This window comes from Carcharhinus amblyrhynchos, chromosome 9 (genome assembly GCF_965287045.1).
Source record: "Carcharhinus amblyrhynchos chromosome 9, sCarAmb.v2.hapA, whole genome shotgun sequence".
Lineage (NCBI taxonomy): Eukaryota > Metazoa > Chordata > Chondrichthyes > Carcharhiniformes > Carcharhinidae > Carcharhinus > Carcharhinus amblyrhynchos.
In genome coordinates, this window is record NC_137332.1 from 16,677,439 (window position 1) to 16,699,379 (window position 21,941).

The window sequence follows — 21,941 nt, forward strand, 5'->3', positions numbered from 1 at the left end:
GCTGTGGCCTCACCAAAATTCAGTACAACTCCAACATGATTTCCCTGCTTTTGTAATCTTTCCGTAGATTGATAAAGGTAAGTGTCCCACATGCCTTTTTTTTAAACCACCCAACCAGCATGCCCTTCCGCTTTTAGAGATCTGTGGACAAACATTCCAAAGTCCCATTGTTCCACAGAACTTCCTCATATCCTACCAAACAATGAGTACTTTCTTGTCAAATTCCAAAGTATATCACCTCTCGTTTTTCAGGGTTGAATTGCATCTGCCACTTATCTGCCCATTTAACCATTCTGTCTATATTTTCTTGTAGCCTAAGACACTCCACCTCACAATTAACCACCTGTTCAATCTTTGTGTTATCTGCAAACTTACTAATCCTACCCCCACATAGTCATCTGTGTCACTTATATAAATGATGAATAATAGAGGACCCAACGCAGATCCCTGTGGTATGCCATTGGACACTGGCTTCCAGTCACCAAAGCATCCTTCTGTCATCACCCTCTGTCTCCTACAACTGAGCCAATTTTGAATCCACTTCATCAAATTACCCTATATCCCATGTGAATTTATCTCCTTTACAAGTCTCCCATAGGGACCCATTACATTGCGTGCTCTCTCCCACCAGCCTCTCCCTTTCTCAAATTCAGCTGGTTTATGGGCTCTGCCTGCTCTCCTTGCACTCCTCTGCTGTTCTCCTTGTGCTCTTTTACCTATTTTTGCTTATCTGTGTGTGCTCTTTTGTCCTCAAATTTGAAGATACACGATGAGTTGCAGTTCATAGATCCATTTTCAGCATTATGCAAGACCAGTAAATACTGAGGGAATATTGCTGAAGGAGCATATATTTTTAGTTTGTGTGTTTGGAATTGGAGAATTTAGTATACTAATGGGTAAAATGAGTTGAAGAATGATGACATGTCAACCTGTAATAACTTGATGCTTAAAATAAATGTTGTAAAGACCAGATAAATAGCATTGAAGGTCTGCGTATTTAATCTCGTTCTTGATGTTTCTGTACTGCAGTTAGATAATTGTGCATGTGGTGCAAGTTCAAGCTCCACAATGGCTTTTTCTTCAACCACGAAGGACATTAGGATGAAGGATTTCACTTTAAATGATAATTCAAATGATTCATTGATAACAGACCTCAGGTATTTATTTTTTTTAAACTGCCTTGATTAATGCAAGATGGTTTACTAATTTTGAAGTTGATTGTTTAAGAACATGAGGAATGGATGTAAACTTGATTCTTTCATTCCTGTGTGTTCTGTCCAAAAGCAGACTCTTGGTTCATTGTCTGGTGATGTTTCAACATGACCTATTTTCTTGGCAGTTTTTTGTCAGTACTGATGTTCTGTTGCTTTCCACTTTTGGGGACAGGGCGAGGAGGCATGCCTCAAGTCTACCTCAGCCTGAATGAGAATTGAACCTGCACTGTTGGCATTCTTCAGAACCGCACACTAACCATCTGGCCAACTGAGCAAGCTAGCCCTTTGTGGAAATGAAATGTATGTTTTGATGTTATAACATCACTTCTGTTTTTTAAAAAATACTTTATTAGAGGGTGAAATTTTAACTCAGCTTGTGCCTTCACCTGGAGCATTGTGCGCAGTTTTGGTGCCCTTATCTGAGGAAGGATGTCCTTGCCATAGTGGGAGTATAGCGAAGGTTTACCAGGCCTCTTCCTGGGATGGTGGGTCTGTTAACTTCTCCAGATTGTGAAGCGCATGGCAAACTATGATCATGCAGTAAACCCTCCCTGATTCATTCACACCACCAGCCAGCAGGAAGACTGACCTGCCATTAACCTCCATTAGGAGAATTGTAATGTGTTTTTACACAGGCAGATTTCTGACTTTTTGGTTCCCATCTAGATTCTTTGTTCTGCTATCAAACTGGCTGTGGGTGGGAGAGGAGAATTCCAAGCTTTATATCAGACTGCACAGCAAGTTAGTGGGAAACAAAGTCACCAAAAAGTTTTGGATTATTTAATCTGTGCATATTTGCTGACATAAATAATCAATATGAGGAAACACTATGTTGGTTTTGGATGACATTCACTGGTGTTTAGAAGAGAGAGAGGGGATCTTTCAGAAAGTTACAAAATTTTAACAGGCTTAGACATGGTGGATTCAGAAAGAATGTTCCCAGTGGTGGTGGAGTCCAGAACTAGGGATCGTAGTTTGAGGATAAGGGGTAAACTGAGCGAGGAGAAACCTCTTCACCCAGAGTGTAGTAAGTATGTGGAATTCACTACCACAAAATGTAATTGAGGCCAAAATATCTGATTTCAAGAAGAAATTAGATATAGCTGTAGGGACCAAAGGGATATGGGAGGAAGGGAGGATCAGGCTATTGAATTTGATGATCAGCCATGTTCAGAATTAATGGCGGAGCAGGCTTGAAGAGCTGAATGGCCTTCTCGTGCTTCTAGTTTCTATGATTCTATTTTTCATCAGGGTTCAAGGATTTACGTCTGCAAATAATTCAAAACATTTTTTTGGGACTTTGTTTCCTTGTATGCTATGGCGTTTCAAATTCTTATGTAAATTCTTCTTAAGTATTGTGAGGATTCCTGCATCTACCCTCCTTTTCTACTCCTTTTCAGGAGTTCCAGATTCCTACCACCGTCTGGGTGAAAAAGATTTTCCATAAATCCTATCTAAATCTCTTGCCCATTAATGTAAATCTACATCCCCTGGTTATTGGCCCCTCAAGGGGAAAAGTTTCTTCTTATATTTGTCCTTCATTATTTTATACCTCAATCGAGTCTCTCCCCCACTCCCCTCACCCCAACCTTCTGCACTCAGAAAAACCCCAATCTAACTATCGTATCTTCACTGCTGAAATGCTTCAGTAAGAAGTCTCACAACACCAGGTTAAAGTCCAACAGGTTTATTTGGTAGCAAAAGCTACTAGCTTTTGGAGTGCTTGCTGCTCCTTCAGGTGAGTGGGATTTCAGTTCACAAGCAGGGCATATAAAGACACAAACTCAATTTATAAAATAATGGCTGGAATGCGAGTCTTCACAGGTAATCAAGTCTCAAAGTTACAATGTGAGTAGAGAGAACGTTAAGCACAGGTTAAAGAGATGTGAGATTTTGCAAGTCCAGGCAAGTTGTGGTGGTTACCGATAGTGTCTCATGAACCCAAGATCCCGATTGAGGCCTCGTGTGTGGAACTTGGCTATCAGTCTGTGCTCAGCCACTCTGCGCTGTCGTATGTTGTGAAGGCTGCCTTGGAGAATGCTCACCTGAAGATCAGAGGCCGAACGCCTGTGACTGCTGAAGTGTCCCCAACAGGAAGAGAACACTCTTGCCTGGTGATTGTCGAGTGGTATTCATTCATCCATTGTCGTAGTGTTTGCATGGTCTCCCTAATGTACCATGCCTCAGGACATCCTTTCCTGCAGCGTCTCAAGTAGACAACATTGGCCGAGTTGCAGGAGTATGTACTGTGTACCTGGTGGATGGTGTTCTCACGTGAGATGATGGCATCTGTGTTGATGATCTGGCATGTCTTGCAGAGGTTGCTGCGGCAGGATTGTGTGGTGTCATGGTCACTGTTCTCCTGAAGACTGTGTAGTTTGCCGCAGATAGTAGTCTGCTTGAGGTAGATGACGTAGCTTCTCCGCTCCAGGAATTACTGGATGACAAAAGGTACTCTGTCTGCTGTGTCCCGTGTTTGTCTTCTGAGGAGGTAATTGCGGTTTTTCGCTGTGGCGTGTCTTCTCCAGAGCCTTCAAAATGTCATTGATGAAGGCGAACATCTCGTCAAGGCCATCCCCACATTCCCATTTTTTGCCTTCAAACAAACGCGCAACCTCAAACAGATCATTGTCCACAGCAAAGTACCCAGCTTTCAGAAGAACAGTGACCATGGCACCATACGACCTCTGCAAGACATGCCAGATCATTGACATGGATGCCATCATCTCACATGAGAACACCATCCACCAGGTACATGGTGCATACTCCTGCAACTTGGCCAACGTTGTTTACCTGATATGCTGCAGGAAAATATGCCCCGAGGCATGGTACACTGGGGAGACCCTGCAGATGCTACGGCAGCAGATGAATGAACACCACTTGACAATCACCAGGCAAGAGTGTTCTCTTCCTGTTGGGAAACACTTCAGAGGTTACGGGCATTCAGCCTCTGATCTTCGGGTAAGCGTTCTCTAAAGCAGCCTTCACGACACACGACAGCGCAGAGTCAATGCGTAGAGACTGATAGCCAGGTTCTGCACACGTGAGAACGGCCTTAACCGATATCTTGGGTTCATGTCACACTATCTGTAACTCCCACAACTTGTCTGAACTTGCAAAATCTCACTAATTGTCCTGTCTGGAGACAATACACATCTCTTTAACCTGTTCTTAACCCTCTCCACCCACATTGTCTGTCCCTTTGAAACTTGATTACCTGTAAAGACACTCATTCTAACCATTATTTTGTAAATTGAGTTTGTGTCTTTATATGCCGTGTTTGTGAACTGAGATCCCATTCACCTGACGAAGGAGCAGCAAGTGCTCTGAAACCTAGTGGCTTTTGCTACCAAATTAACCTGTTGGATTTTAATCTGGTGTTCCGAGACTTCCTACAGCATTTACCCCAGTCCAACGCAGGCACCTCCGTGAAATGCTTCAGCCCGGGCAACCAGGTGGTGAATCTCCTCTGCACCCCTTTCCGTAAAATCACATCACATCCTTCCTATAGTGTGGCAACCAAAACTGTACATTATTCCAGCTGTGGCCTAATGAGCATAACCTCCTTGCTCTTATATTCTGAGTCTCAGCAAGTAGTGGCAAGTATCCATCTTGTCTATCTGTTCTGCTGCTTTCAGAGACCTCAGGATGTGCACCCCAATGTCCCTCTCGTCCTGTGCACTTCTTAGTGTTCTGCTGCTCATTGTGTATTCCCTTGCCTTGCTAGTCTTCCCAAAATGCATTACCTGTCACATTATGGTTATGTTCTGCCTATCTGACCAGCCCGTATATATCTCCCTGTAATCTGTGATAACCCCCAGGACTTGCATGGGGATTCCCTAATTGCCTCCCTCTGTGGGACTTGGAGAATACGAGTTTCCCCCTCCTTGCTAAGACCATACGCACCGATTTTTGTTTTGTATCATCTGCGAACTTATTGATCATACTCCCCACTTCCATGTCTAGATCATTGATATATACTACAAACAGCAAGGGACTCAGACTGATCCCTGCAGTATACCATTGGACATAAGCTTCCAGTCACATGGACAACCTTCAACCAACATTCTCTGTCTCTTGCCACTAAGCCAGTGTTGGATTCAGTTTGCCAAATTGCCCTGGATCTCACTGGCGTTTACCTTCTTTATTGGTCTCTATAGGATGTATTTTCTTTTTCAGAATAAACATGAGCACCACTGTTTTAATAAAGAAACTTCTTTATTAAGCATCCTTTATAATTTGCAGTTTACAGACAGTGATAGAGATTAATTTTACTGATAAGAGAGAGAGCTTGTACAGCATTCAAACAGCAACTGAACGCACAGCTGTTATTAACAATATAGATTTTTGGTTATCTCTGTTTTTTAAAGAGCTGGGCACACAATTGGCATCAGTGACCATGAAACACTGCCGTTTACCTTACAAGAAAGCTTGTTTACCTTGCATTGTAGTTTCAAAGAATGGAGCCAAGTTTCTAGGCTAAACCCAGAATTCCAAGCTGATGTGGCCAAATCAGCTTAAAGCATAGCACAGTCAGTTACATTAGGCAGAAATACTTTAAAATTAAGCCTTTTAACTGGGCAAACCATACAGAGAATCCCTCAGTCCCCCATGTGGGACCGAATCAAAAGCCTTACTGAAGCCCATATAGACTACTTCAACTGCACTGCCCTCACCTACTCAGCTAGTCACCATCTCGGGCAAATTTGTTAGCTGCAATCTCCCCTTGACAAAGCCATGCTGATTATCCTGGATTTAACTCTTGCTTTTGCAAGCAGAGATTAATTTTGTCCCTCAGAATTTATTCCAATAATTTCCCTACCACTGCTGTTAGACTCACTGGCATGTAATTACTTGCTTCTTCCCTACTTCCCTTCTTGAATAATGGTGCCACATTGGCTGCCCCCCAGTCATCTGGCACTTCACCTGTGCCTTGCAAATATGGCCGTCCAGACTTCAAGGAGTGTCCAGGAATTCCAACATGTTGCAGGCCATGCAAAACATGGGACTGAGCTCCCCGTTACACCTTAAGTTGAAAGATTCTTAGTTTAAATTTGTTCCAAGTAAAATAACTATTTAAGTTATTTTTAAAAAAGCTAGAACTCTAACTTCTGAAAGTTGGAGCTGTTAAAATGGGGTGAGCACATGAGTGCACAGACTAATCTCAGCTGGATTCCAAGATTGTTGGAGAAATCCAGACGGAAGAAGACTTTGCTCTATTGCTATTACACCACCTAGTGTCCAAAGCACAAGCTTTCAGTGGCTAATGTATTGGAGCCCCCAACTACACAACTAGTTTGTAGGGCCCCACAACTAGGGGGGGCACGTGGCACAATGGGTAGCACTGCTGCCTCTCAGCGCCAGGGACTCGGATTCAATTCTGGCCTCTGGTCACTGCCGTTGTGGAGTTTGCACATTCTCCCTGTGTCCACGTGGTTTTCCTCTGGGTGCTCTAGTTTCCTCCCACAGTACAAAGATATGTGGGTTAGGTTGGCCGTGCTAAATTGATGCTCGTGTCAGCAGGTTATCAGGGTAAATATGTGGGGTTACAGGAATAGGGCCTGGGTGGCATTGTGGTTGGTATAGACTCGATGGGCCAAATGATCTCCTTCTGCACTATAGGGGTTCTATTCTATGAATCAGAGCGCATTAGAAAGGGTAGAATGTCATCCCATGTGTTCTACACTACTGGTTCTACTTTCTCTAGTGTAATCCCCTCATCACCACTGCAACCATGCATATAAATACACTATTGAGTGCCACAGCATAGCATTTTTGCTGGTTGTTAGATGTGCTATGAACAGTACTCTGAGAGTGTTCTGGGGCTGAGATGATTGACCTTGAACAACATAACCATCTTCCTATGTGCTAGGTATGATGCAGCCAGTGGAGAGTTTTCCCCTGATCCCATGGGCTTCAATTTTGCCAGGGCTACTTGATGTCACATTCAGTCAAATGTTGCTTTGATGTCAGAGGCAGTCAGTCGCTTCTCACCCTGGAATTTAGCTCTTTTGTTCATTTGTGTAGCAAGGCTGAAGTGGTCTTCGTACAACCCAAGCTAATTAATTAGAGAATAAGTGCTGCTTGATTAAAGCTTTTGATCGCAACCTCCATTTCGCTGAGGACTGAGGGTAGACTGATGGATAGTAATTTTAAAGACCTCTGTGTTTACCCCGAATCTTTTTTTCTCAAGGAAAGAGCTGCATTCTGCTCAGTTTTTCCTGATGATTGTACCCTCTCAGTTAAGGCATCATATTTGTAAATGTTTCTCCATTGCCATACCCTTTTTGTAATGTGACAACCAGGGCAGTGTATGATACAGTAATTATGGTCTCACCAAACTTTCATGTATTTAATGCAATTTATTTTCTTCTGTTGCTCTAGAAATGAATCTGTGACTGACTTTCACTTGTATGGCTTTGTTAATCTTCATTATTGGGAAATGTACTGATTATGTTTTGTTGTGCGTCCCTATGCCTAAATCCCATTGCACATCCCATCCATTAGACTTCTTTTCCGAGGACAAGGTGGTCCCTTACCCCTCTGCCAAGCTGTAGACCAACTTACAGTCTGCAATTGAAATGCATTTGCCACTTGCATGCCCATTTAACAAGCTTGTTAGTGTCTTCTGGTATTGTGTCACAGTCTTCCTTCATGTAATAATATCCCCCAATTTGCATGGCTGCAGTCTTTGATACTGCTGCTGAGTCTAGATTATTCATGTAAATAGTGAACTGTGTAAAACACTACATTCATCCTTTGTTAGAGAGCAGAAAACTTAAAACTTACAAGCTTGCTATCCATTTAACTAATTGTCCCCTAATTCCACATGCTCTAATAATAATGAGTCTGCTATGTGATACCTCTTTTCAAAAATCTGTGTGAATCCGCTGAAGAATGATATTTATTCGTGTAACATGCTAATTATGATACCTTGAAAGAACAAACCTGGTCAGGGAGTTTTTACTTTTTACAATGTCTTTAGTTTATTGCTTTGTTGGACCAAAATTCTTTTCTTTCAGCATTCAACTAGCCATGAAAGATGCTGAAATTCAAAAGCTGAAATCCAGCCTGATGAACAGTAAATTCTCAAAGCAAGAATGTGGTGATGTTTTCGGCAGAAGTTGCGAATTATTGGAAGGAACAAACCCAGAGCTAATGTCAGACAGAAATAAAAAGGGTAAGCTGACAGATGCCTGAATTTGAGGAGAGAATAAAGGTGGAAGTATTAGTTTAATCACAGCACAGAAGTAAAGGTTTTAAGTTTGTAGATATCATAATAGTGACCCAGATCTTGCATTTCTTGGGAGGGGTGATCCCCGGACATCTCCATCCAAAAACTGCACAGAAATTGCCTGTGAAGATTAAACTTCTGATGGGCTATTAGCTTGCACATGAAACCATCCGAAAGTCCAGTTTTTAAATTGGAGACCTTAGATTGTTCAGATTCACTTAGCAGAAGAATTATCTGAAAACCGCTTTTAATTCCTGAATAACTATACTCTTAGCTACCCCCTCACAGGACCTCTTGATTATACCCCTCTGATTAGCTGCCACTGCTCCGTGAGCTCTCAGCCACCCCCAACAATCCCTGCCCCCATCAGATCACTCAACCATCCTCCAATTACACCTCCAACTCCCGATTTAACCCTTCCACCCCTCTCCTGCCCCACACATGGAAAATTTGTCTTTTTCTCCACTGAAATCTGAGTGCTATCCTTACAGTACTACAATCCTGATCCCTGTTTGTAAAAATGACCAGAAACAATTAATTATTGGAGATTTATAACTTGTCCAGTGTTGCCTTACTTTTAAGATTTCAAGCAAGGAAGTCAACCAGATAATATTTGTCTTAATTTTGATAAAGGGATTCTACATCAGCACCAACCCAATACAAATTTAGTAGTGATCATACAGCTGGCATGAAGTACAATAATCAAAAGGTGCTCGTTCTTTGGATGTGGTCAGGCTTCTGTTACTATAGACCAAATGAAAAATCCAGAGAAAATGAAAAGTTCCTTTGATCTAAATTCTGATTTTTCTAGATGGGAGATAAGTGACACGCTAGTATGCTCAATTAAGTCCTAATGATCATTTACACTTGTTTTGTGACAAGCGACCAAACACTGATCTGGAGCCCTATCCACTCCCCCCGCAGCTTCATCATGCTGAGGCCTCCCTTATGACAGTCTTGCAATCAACTAAACTCAGCACAAATCTTGGGTTCAAGGTTGGGACATTATGCTTTTTTATATTCTTTGGCAACTAAAGCCCTTGGGCATTGTAACAAATTTGTAAAATAACTTTTTCTTTTGCTTTTTCTTTCAATGTGTCAGCTGACAGACAAATGGAAGTTGAGAAGTTGCAGACAGAATTATTGGAAGCAGAGACTACAATCTCAACGTTGCAGACTCAGATGACTGAACAGATCAATGATTTTCAGCAGATACAGGAGCAACTGTTGGAAAAAAGCAAATACACTGGAAAGGTGGAAGAGGAGGTGCGCAAATTATACATCCAGATAAGTTTAGTCCACAATTCCATTTTAGTACACGGAGCTTTTCTTGTCATTTCCAAATCGATATTTCTGATTTGTAGGATTAATTTATCATGAGTTGTCATTGGTGAATGACATATTGTTTAATTTCACACATGTGCTTTCTTGTGTAGACTTGGAAATTGAGCAGGAATGCTAAATGAATTGGCTCCCTCTCCCCACCCTTTTGTCTTCTGGGGGTAACAGTAATGGCATAGCTACTGTCTTGACAGGAGGAATCTAAATTTTATAATTGTGGGATTTGCTTACCAACTACGCTGATTTGTTAGTGCTTCGATTCGGAGTTTCATTGTTGACATAAAAAGTATGGTTAATTCCGTTCTTTTAAAAATAATGTTGGCTTGAGATTGCATTCCCATGTGATAAATGGCGACAAGATAATTTTGGTGATAGTAGCAGTACCACTACCACCACTTGGTTCTTTTGTAATCAGTTTGCAAATTTTAAAACATGTTTTATTAAAAGTACATACTTTGGAATTGTTCATATTTGTACATCGTTGAGTAGTTTGCCAAGTTATTAGGTATAAATTGCAATACTGACATTGCAGAAATAAACATTTAAATCACTAATGATCACCTTCAATAATCTTTCCATGTACCAAAAAATCAACTACGTAAGCAATAATAATAGGAAATGTTAAAAGTTTTTTTAAGAATTTAATTTCACTGTTTTCCTCTCACGTTTATAAAATGCAGTGTTAACATTCCAACTCGTAGCTAACCACATGGATTTGCTTCTTTGGCACGTAGCCTTCTACACACTTACTCATGAAGTTAGTCACTATAGTGGCATACTTGTTCAGGCTGGTCAAAGTTTTTAAATACTGACCAGCCCAGTGACTCCAGCAGTCCCATAGGAGATCATTAGCCTTGTGGTCTGATTTGCCGAAGTGTGGGTGGGCAATAGAGTGGTAGGTATGTTTGTTGTAAGAAAATGGCCTTAGTGTTAAACAAATATTCTGTTTTTCTTCACTGTGGAATGCTTGCAAATCGAGAGGTGAAAGGGAGGTGAGAACTTTATCACCAGGAAAAGGGTACTGAGAAAACAATTAGAATTAAAGTTTGACAAGTCAATGGGACCTGATGTCCTGTGACCTCAAAAGATGCAGCTATGGTGATGGAAATGGTGGATGGAATGTTTCTAAGTGTCCAGTATATGTCCAGATTATATTTTTTCAAAAATGTCTAGTTTCTGGAAAGGTCCCAATATTGGGAAATATAAATTTTTTTGGCCCCTAGTTCAAATTAATGCCCTTATTTAGAGAGAAACAAGGTCATGAACCAATTGCTTACCTGCTTTCTTATGATTTCACACTTTTTTCTTTTTCCTTGGATCTGGCCATCCACTCTCATTCTTTCCTGCTGGTCAGCTCTCGTTCTTGGCCTTGCCCCTCTGTTACCACTCTATTCTCGCTGGTGTCACTCAGCTCTTGCTCCTCGTGTCTGATTTCCTCAGTTATGTATTCCATTTCTTTTTGTCACAAAGTTGTTAATTTTATTTAGTAGCAATTAAGAATTTTAGGAGTACATGACTGGAACTTATTGGATCCTTAGAAAAGTTTGGCAAATAATCATTATTTTTACAACTGTGACAAATGTTAAGTCATCCATTAACAAAGCCTGCTGCTTTAATACTAAATATGTCTTCATCTCTGGACTTGAATCCCTTTTGATCAGGGACTGAGCTGGTTAGTTTTCAACCCTTAAAAATGTAATGTTATTTTAAAGGAATATGTAACAACCTTGGTTATATTCCAAAAAGCCATGTGGTAAAGAATAGAATTGCAGAAATACTCTTACAAACATGTACCTTCTAACCCCAATCACTGTACAGTTTCAGCCTCTTCCTTTTTACAGGAACATAATTAATGTCTACAATCTGTATGCAATTAAATATAGTTAACAGATTATAATATTATTGTGTAAACAGACTACACATTAAGGCACCTGTGATGATTGTTTCCCTGTATCCAATTATAAAATAGCAATAATTGTTTCACTTTGTGCTTGCTAGTTAAGAACCTCACCAATTTGGTCTTGCCAAAAATGTGACATTAGCTCACAACAAATACAGAAATGTTCCTTTTCTCAGTAAAAGGAGGTTGTACCTGAGTAAAAAGCCAAATTTAAATTAACCAGTTTGTTTTCTGTATTTATTTAGCTATTATATTCAGTTCCTATGGTAAAGATAGACGAGAGCAGTGCAGTTCATGTTGTCTACGTGGACTTTAGCAAGGCCTTTGACAAGGTACCGCGTGGTAGGTTGTTGCATAAGGTTAAATCTGACGGGATCCAGGATGAGGTATCTAAATGGATACAAAATTGGCTTCTTGACAGAAGCCAGAGAGTCGTTGTTGAGGGTAGTTTTCAAACTGGAGGCCTGTGACCAGCAGTGTGGCTCAGGGATCAGTGTTGGGCCCATTGCTGTTTGTCATTTATGTTAATGATTTGAATGAGAATATAGGAGGCATGGTTAGTAAGTTTGCAGATGACACTAAGATTGATGGCATAGTGGTCAGAGAAGAACATTATCTCCAATTGCAATGGGATCTTGATCTGTTGGGCCAGTGGACTGACAAATGGCAGATGGAGTTTAATGTAGACAAATGCAAGGTGATGCATTTTCGTAGGTTGAATCAGGACAGGACTTACTCAGTCAACGGGAGGGCATTGGGAGAGTTACAGAACAAAAAGATCTAGAGATACATGTTCATACCTCCTTGAAAGTGGAGTCACAGGTATACAGAGTGGTGAAGAAGGCACTCGGCATGGTTGGTTTCATAGAAAAACATAGAAGAACATAGATAAACTACAGCACAAACAGGCCCTTCGGCCCACAAGTTGCACCAATGATATCCATACCTACTAGGCTTACCTATAACCCTCAATTCTATTAAGTTCCATGTACTCATCCAGAAGTCTTGAAAGACCCTATCAAATTTGCCTCCACCACCATCGACGGCAGCTGATTCCACTCACCCACCACCCTGAGTGAAAAACTTACCCCTGACATCTCCTCTGTACCTACTCCCCAGCACCTTAAACCTGTGTCCTCTTGTAGCAACCATTCCAGCCCTTGGAAAAAGCCTCTGAGAATCCACCCGATCTATCCCTCTCGACATCTTATACACTTCTATCAGGCCACCTCTCATCCTTTGTCTCTCCAAGGAGAAAAGACTTGAGTTCCCTCAACCTATCCTCATAAGGCATGCCACCCAATCCAGGCAACTTCCTTGTAAATCTCCTCTGCACCCTTTCAATAGCTTCCACATCCTTCCTGTAATGAGGCAACTAGAACTGAGCACAGTATTCCAAGAGAGGTCTGACTTGGATCTTAAAAAGCTGCAACATTATATCCTGACTCCTAACTCAATCCCTTGATTGATGAAGGCCAGTACACCATACACCTTCTTAACCACATCCTCTACCTGTGAGCCCAATTTAAGAGTCCTCTGGACCCAGACCCCAAGGTCCTTCTGATCGTCTGCACTGCTAAGAGTCTTACCCTTGCTATTATACTCCTTTATCCCATTTGACCTGCCAAAATGGACCACTACACATTTATCTGGGTTGAAGTCCATCTGCCACTTCTCCGCCCAGTCTTGCATCCTATCTGTGTCACGCTGCAACTTCTGACATCCCTCCAAACTTTCTAAAATACCACCAACCTTTGTGTTGTCAGCAAACTTACCAACCCATCCCTCCACTTCCTCATTCAGGTCATTTATGAAAATTACAAACAGCAAGGATCCCAGAACAGATCCCCGGGGCACTCCACTGGTGACCGACCTCCATGCAGAAAAAGACCCATCTACAACCACTGTCTGCCTTCTGCAGGCAAGCCATTTCTGGATCCACAAGGCAACAGCCCCTTGGATCCCATGCCTTCTCACTTTCTCAAGAAGTCTTGCATGGGGGACCTTATCGAATGCCTTGCTGAAGTCCATATAAATCACATCTACCACTCTTCCTTCGTCAATGTATTTAGTCACATTTTCAAAGAACTCAACCAGGCTCATAAGGCACGATCTGCCTTTGACAAAGCCATGCTGACTACTTCTCTAAATGTTCATAAATCCTGTCCCTCAGAATCTTCTCCATCAACTTACCAACCGCTGAGGTTAGACTCACTGGTCAGTAATTTCCTGGGCTATCCCTGTTCCCTTTCTGAATATAGGAACCACACTTGCAATCCTCCGGAACCTCTCCTGTCTCCATCGACGATGCAAAGATCATTGCCAGAGGTTCTGCAAAATCTTCCCTGGCCTCCCACAGTAACCTGGGGTACATCCCATCCGGTCCCAGCGATTTATCTATCTTGATGCTATTCAAAACTTCCAACACATCCTCTTTCTTAATGTCCACATACTCAATCTTTTCAGTCCACCGCAAGCCTGCAGTACAACCACCCAGATCTTTTTCGACCGTAAATACCAAGGTAAAGTATTCATTCAGCACCTCTGCGATTTCTACTGGTTCTGTACAAACTTTCCCACCTTCACATTTTATAGTTCCTATTCCTTCACATCTCATTTTTTCACTCTTCACATATTTGTAGAACGCTTTAGGGTTCTCCTTAATCTTACCTGTCAAGGCCTTCTCATGACCCTTTCTGGCTCTCCTAATTTCCTCCTTAAGTTCTTTCCTATAAGCCATACACTTCTCTAGATCCCTAAAATCTCCTAGCTTTCTGAACCTTTTGTACGCTTTACTTTTTTTGACTAGGTTCATTACAATATCATCGGTCAGAATGTTGAATACAGGAGTTGGAAAGTCTTGTTCAAGTTGTACAAGACATTGATAAGACCACACTTGGAATACTGTGTGCAATTCTGGTCACTTTTTTATAGAAAGGATATTATTAAACTAGAAAGAGTGCAGAAAAGATTTACTAGGGTGCTGTTGGGACTTGATGGTTTGAGTTATAAGGAAAGGCTGGATAGACTGGGACATTTTTTTTCTGGAGCATAGGAGGCTGAGGGGGTGATCTTATAGAGGTCTATAAAGTAATGAGAGGCACAGATCAGCTAGATAGTCAATATCTTTTCCAAAAGGTAGTGGAGTCTAAAACTAGAGGGCATGTGTTTGAGGGGAGAGATACAAAAGGATCTGGAGGGGCAGTTTTTTCAGAGAGCAGGTGGCGAGTATCTGGAGCAAGCTGCCAGAGGTAGTAGTGGAGACAGTACAATTTTGTCTTTCAAAAAGCATTTAGATAGTTACATGGGTATGATGGGTATAGAGGGATATGAGCCAGGTGCGGGTAAGTGGGATTAGCTAAGAGGCTTTAAAAAAAGAAAGGACAATATGGACAAGTTGGGCCTGTTTCCATGCTGTCAATCTCTATGATGCTAAACATCATTATTTCAGAATACTTTAATATGCCCGTATCCATCTGTTTGACAGCTAAGGAAAACAAAGTCGCAACTTTCCACAATGGAGGAACAGTTGGAGGAAAAAACCATGGCTTGCACTGCCAATGCAGTGAAAGTAATTGAACACGAACAGGACATTGCGGTAATATTGGGATAATAATGAAATAATAATTGATGAATAATGCTTATATGGATTTTTAAATATTTTTCAGTAATAGAGTAAAATACAATGACTAATTCCTTTGCAAGATATGACAACATTTTTAAATTTTAGCAAAAGGTCTGTGAAATCTGATTCATACTTACTGAAAATGACAGTTTTGCTCAAAAGCCATATATTTTTGAGTTTTTATTCATGTTTTGCTATAGTCCAAAGAAATAGGTTTTCAGCAATTCCGTGTTGGAAGTATGATATTTTGTGTGGAACTTGGGAAATCAAAAGGTTAGCAGGTCAGTAAGTCAAATCAATTAATCTTTTTAATTTTCAGAAGCCATTCCAATCGTGTTTTCATATTATATCAAAATATACTTTGCATTTTCTTGTAAAATGTTGAGTAGATTTCCTGTTTAGCATTATTAGCATCGTTCGACAATGTGGAAAACATCATGTTCACAAAAGTAGGAAAATCTAATCCAACCCCATCAGTTAATAGCTCATCCCTGTCATTAGCAAAATTATGAAAGGAGCTGTCAACAGGGCTGTCAAGCAGCATTTAAAATAATCAGCTTACTGGAACTCAGTTCGAGTTTTGTTGAGATCCCCACCATCAACAACCTTGGGTGGAGGAGGGGATCACCATTAACCAGAATCTAAACTGGATTAGCCACATAAATACTCTAACTATCAATAGTGTTTGGTAGTACAGTACTTGGATATTGCTGAAAAGAGTGATTTTTCTTTGTCAAAGCTTTTCATCTTGCGCTCAACAAGACAACCACAAGAATACAATGCAAGGGCAATCGGCAAATTTATACAGTAAGAGAAGCAAGTGCTAATTGATTGACAGGTGGATTTGGATTGGTAGAGGCATTGCCATGGAGAATGTCAGTCGCCATAAACTGGTGCAGTTAACTGCCAAGCATTGTTCGAAACTTAAATCAGGCAGCTTGACACTTGTCAAAACATTGCCTGAGGAATGGACCAGCAAATAGTTGTCACTTAATTTGTTTGACTGAAACGGGCACAATGGGTATACATTTTTTTTTCTGTCTACAAAGAACAAGGCGCTGTGTATTAATATATGTAGCTTCCGTTGCGCACACAAGTGCTACGCTGCTAGTCTGACTGACAATTTTAATTTGGTTGTCAGTGTAATTATTAGCACACTAAGGATTATTTGGCAAACGTTATCCAATTGTGGAATCACATCTACTCATGAACAGGCCTTTTTTGGTCCTGTAAAGTGCACAGTCTACCTCAGATACCCTATAAGGGTAAGACATCTCAAAAATTTCATGCTATTATCAGGCAACAGTAACACCAGTGGTATTTGCTACTTACAGACTGCTGCCATTAAACCAAAAATATGTTCTCTCATCACATAAATGAGTATTGTGGTATATGAATTTTAGTGCTGGTGTAATGCTCCACGTATGAATCATTTGCCCCAAAGACCAGCGGATTGTATCAAACAGTATGCCCCTTCTGCTGTTCGTAATGGGCAAGGTACAAATCATACCAAACCGGCCTGTGCATATAAAACTCAAAGACACCGTGTCCAACGTTAGATATGATTTCAGCAATGGGATGATTGGCTAAATAGTTCCTGGTGTGCTAAGAATTATGCTGACAACCAATTTAAGATAGTCAGTTGGTCTTGCAGCAAAGCACATGTGCATGAACTGGAAGCTACATATAATACTACACAGGGCCCTGTTCTTTGCAGATGGACAGAACAAGTAAACATATTGCAACTGTTTGTTAAACAAAATAGTTGGCAACCATTCACTGGTTCATTCCACAGGGAAATGCCATGACAAATCAGAGTCAAACTGCTTGGTTTAAATTTCAAACAATGCTTGGCAGTTAACTGTTAGTCACTATCAACTGGTGCATTATTCATAGTGAAATAACTACCAAACAAAAGTCCACTTGTCAACCAGTTGGCACTCTTCTCATTCAATATAAATTTGTTGATTTCCCTTACCTTGCATTCTTGGAAATGTCCTGATAAATAAAGATGAAAAACTTCAATTTAAAAATAGTCTCTCTTTTTCAGCTGTAACTGCCAGTGTGAGTCAGAGGCTGAATATTCTGGAAAGTCGCTCACATCTGCACTATCCAATGTTTTTCTAGTGCCTAGAAGTCGCATGTGATTTATTTCTCTACTTTTGCCTGGCTGTTGCACACTCCAGAATTTTAATGCTATCCCAGGACCAGGCTTGGTTTACATTGCTAGCCTATGGTTCAGCCTCTCTACTGTAGTTGCATGTGGTGCACTGCAGTCATAATCTTTTGCTCCTTCGAAACCTATAAACTTTATCAACTAGACTGGTAGCTGGATCATAGTTTGAGGATAAGGGGTAGACATTTTAGAACAGGTGAGAAGAAATTTGTTCACCCAGAGGGTTGTGAATGTGTGGAATTCACTACCACAGAATGCAGTTGAGGCCAAAACGTCTGATTTCAAGCAGAAAGTAGATGTAGCTCTTGGCTAAAGGGATCAAGAGAAACGGAGGGAGGAAGGGGGAATTGGAATGTTGAATTCGATTATCAAAATGAATGGCAGAGCAGGCTCGAAGGGCTAAATGGCATACTCTTGCTTCTAGTTTTTATGTTTCTATGATTATAGCAACCACATCACCTCCAAGTTCAAGCCGCACTCAATCCTGACTTGGGACATATTTCAAGGATCCTTCAACGTTGCTGGGCTAAAATCCTCTAACTCCATACTAATAGCATTGTGGGTATGCCTCCGTCATGGTTCAAGAAGACCACCATTTTATTTCTTGCAAACTTCTTCAGAGTACAGTATTGATTCTCATCACTACCTTTACTGATTTGATAACAAAAGCTAGAAATTATTTTGAGGTGAATTATCCTTCGTCAGTTAAGTAAATGTACAAATTGTGATTGGAAAATATATCCCTCACTTTTTTTCCTCCTTCCCCTCAAGTGTTTCACATACAAATCATGTACAATTGAAGAAGAATGTAATTTTTAACTGCTATTTCTCTTAAAATACTAGGAAAAAAATAACGAAATTTTAAAATTGGAAAAATTCATTGAGGAGCAACATCAGGAAAATATTGCTGCACGTGAACATATTAAGAAGATTCAAACTGACCAGTGTCATGAACTTGAGAAGCAGATTGAAATTGTAAGCTTATGTTCTAACTTTGTGTTACCTGGCATTCTACCAACCAGAATTCTCTAATAATCAGAATTTCTGAATGTGCTTCTTTAAAACTGATCACTTTCTGTGTTCAGAAGATTCATTTAAAAAAAAATAATAATAAATTGTTAATCTGTAGAAGTTGTTGTTAGGTTTATTTGAAATTGTTACTTTATTCAGTCAGCTTTGGTTGTTGTGCCTGAACAGAGATTGTGCTGCTTGGAGCAACAGTCAGTGAAACTGAAGCCTTGGTTTATGTGTGTTTTTTATATATACAATATATATATAAAAGCCAGTCTGAAAATCATGGTGTGAGTTGTGACAGTTTTGATGGCCCAGCTGCTTCCCCTCTCCAAAACAGAGCAACACTTTGTTTTGTGTCCTGAGTAATATAATTCCAAAGATGTGCAGATTAGGTGGATTTGCCGTGCTAATTTGCCCCTCTGTGTCCAAACGATGTTTAGGTTAGTTGGATGAGGCCATGGTAAGTATTTGAGGTTATAGGGATATGATGGGCATGTGGGATGCCCCTTTGGAGATTCAGTGCAGTTCTTGATGGGACAAATGGCCTCCTTCTGCACTGTACAGATTCAATGGTAATTAACTGGCATTTTGATTTCCCAGCATCATTTCCTGAGCATGCTGGATAAAAAGATTTTACTGTAATTACTTGTAGGTAATTATTGCTAGCATAGTCAGATATGTTACGATTCCCAAGTTGGCTCATTTTAATACGTGACAGCTTCTAAAATAAAGACTTATTTTTAGAATGCGAGTTATAAAATTGGGGCTGTACTCATTGAAGGAATGCTGCTCTTAAAATGTCCACCAGGAGTTGTCTGAGAACAATAATTACTTTTTCATAGTTACAGATCATGAGCACTTTTTTTTCCCTTGAATAGTAATTTTTTTTCTCTAAGGTCTGATTGCAACGATTATAAATCTGTCAAAGTAGCCTAGGCGAAGTTGTATTAATTTAAAATGCTTGGAGTTTAAAATATTAGCAAGTTTACTTAAAATGATAAGTGTTAGTTTCTCCTGCATTGGGAAAAACTTGTCAAGGTTGCTTTGCTGTCACTGGAGAGTTCAGTGAATTGCTGATAAATGATTCAGCAGTTGTCAATTTTGCCATCAGACGTGGCCTGTGCAAGTAAATCATATTCATTTTCACTTTTTTCTCAAAAATGCTTTGAAACATTTATACTTATTTTTGAAATTTGTTTCTGAAATTTATTTTTGTGAGCATCAAAAATCTGTATTCCCATGTCCAGATAGTTTGAACACTTCTTTGCAGTACCTCATTTATAGGCTGCTACAGAATCCACAATGAAGGATATTGTATTTTGGAAGCTGCGGCTGTGCTTCTGAAAATTGCCACTGCCTTTAGTTGTACGTTGATGCTGGAATGACAAGTTTTGCTTTGTGCATCACAGTGATTCCATTTTTTTCACTCCTCTGCAGGCAACAGTGCAGTTTGTCAGCATATCAAAGGTCCACTTGTCTGTGCTGTCTATCAATACTGCAGTGATGATGCTAAGATCTGTGTAATGTAAGGCTTTTTGCTGGTTGTCAAGAGTACTGTTGGGCTGCATAGGGCATATGCCATATGGGACCACCCTTAAAAGTGTCATAAATCAACTCACGCAATCGAAGTCTTTTACGCATCATGATGAATTCCAAGCTTTATTTCTAATCTTGGCTACATGTGGTGATCAGTGCAGTTATCATTCTTCCTCTTAGGCTGGTCTTCTATTTTCACACTGGCAAAATCCCCTCATTTCTTTGAAATGACTTACCGTTTTGATTTCAGGTGCACAAAATCTTATAAACTTGAACTTAGCATAACTCTGGCATCTTTCTTCTATGCGTCCGTTCAGCTGTAATCCATTGATTCTGTTGAGTAATTTACTGTGGGTTTTGTAAGATGGTGAACAGAGCTTTCTCATCCTCCCCCTGGGAGTAGAGAATCTGGAGAGGTAGAAAATTGAATTCCTGCCAGTTTGAAAACCATTTGCAATTGTCCCAAAAACTTCTTAATAGTGGGTTGATGGCAGGTCAGGTATCCCGTTGACTGGTGATATGAATGCCATTTGTACTCCGTTATCATCTCATGAATACCAGTAAATATGCTTCTCGCCAGAATTAGATGGCACCTTCCAATCTTTCATCGAGCCAATGGGAATTCACACTATTCTTTTTCAAACATGAATTAGACGAATGTGTAATGGTTAGACTTCACTTCATTCACAACTTGAGGTGAGTACAACATTGTGACAGCGTTGCATTGGTCTCATTGCGATGCTAGTAGAATGGCACACTGCTGGGGGTGTAGGTGGTTGCTCTGTTGTCCTGGAGGACATCATTGTGCTGTGCAGTGGCACTTGAGCAGCACTGAACACCAGCATTTCAACCAGGGTGGAGTTAGGGGAGTGGAGTAGGAGGAAGAATAATGATACATTGGGAGCAAAGGGACAGGAAGCAGGCTAAGGGAACAATGGCAGGCAGAAGTGTGACTAAGGGTTTGGAAGCTGGAGTCCAACAAGAGAAACAGAATCACCCATCTATCTGCCTGCACTTTGGATGTGACCATGTCTCTGTAACTTCTGTCTGTAATGCTTTCTGCTACCTGCATGCTCCTAAGTTCATCCAACTGCTGTTCTAACCTAATCATGTGGTCTGTGAGGAGTTGCCATCGAATGCAGAGGTAGCCATCCAGAATGCTGGAAGCATCACAGACTTGCCACATCTCACAGAGCACTGCACCCCGCTGACATTTTGTTGGACTTTCTGTACTGAGCATGAGGCCAACCATTGCTCCACAAATCTGTTGTGGGAGTAAAAGGCTGCTATTAAGTGCCAATCAGACCAACCATTATTGTTTCAAAAACAAAAGAAATGCATAATTCCAATCTTAATATTATCCAAATAATATCCAAATGGAGCATAGTATTAGAGGGTTGGATGGAGAGAAATGTGAGTTTATTCAGGAGGAATTTCTTATTCAGTATGTGGATGGCCCAACTAGAAATGGGACAAAACTTGACCTCCTCTTGGGAAATAAGGAAGGGCAGGTGACAGAAGTGTTAGTGAGGGATCACTTTGGGACTAGTGACCATAATTCTGTTAGTTTTTAGATAGCTATAGAGAATAATAGGTCTGGCCCAAAAGTTAAAATTCTAAATTGGGGCAAGGCCAATTTTGGTGGTATCAGGCAGGAACTTTCAAAAGTTAATTGGGGGAGTCCGTGGGACGGTAAAGGGACATCTGGTAAGTGGGAGGCTTTCAAAGGTGTGTTAACCAGGATTCAGGGTAAGCACATTCCTCTTCGACTGAAGGGCAAGGCTGGCAGAAGTAGGGAACCCTGGATGACACAGGATATTGAGGCCCTGGTCAAGAAGAGAAAGGAGGCACATGACATTCATAGACAGCTGGGATCAAGTTAATCCCTTGAAGAGCATAGG

General features: G+C 40.7%; 1 protein-coding gene across 6 annotated transcripts in view; it reads left to right on the forward strand.

The window, feature by feature from the left end:
• Positions 1–21,941, forward strand: part of ccdc18 (coiled-coil domain containing 18) — a 128,035-nt gene that overhangs the window by 43,625 nt on the left and 62,469 nt on the right. For all 6 annotated transcript variants that reach the window (XM_080195230.1, XM_080195232.1, XM_080195236.1 and 3 more), the window contains 5 exons: positions 1,030–1,157; positions 8,237–8,394; positions 9,551–9,714; positions 15,177–15,287; positions 18,334–18,465. In XM_080195230.1, the coding sequence (XP_080051356.1) occupies positions 1,030–1,157; positions 8,237–8,394; positions 9,551–9,714; positions 15,177–15,287; positions 18,334–18,465 (693 nt within the window). The remainder of the gene's footprint in view (positions 1–1,029; positions 1,158–8,236; positions 8,395–9,550; positions 9,715–15,176; positions 15,288–18,333; positions 18,466–21,941) is intronic.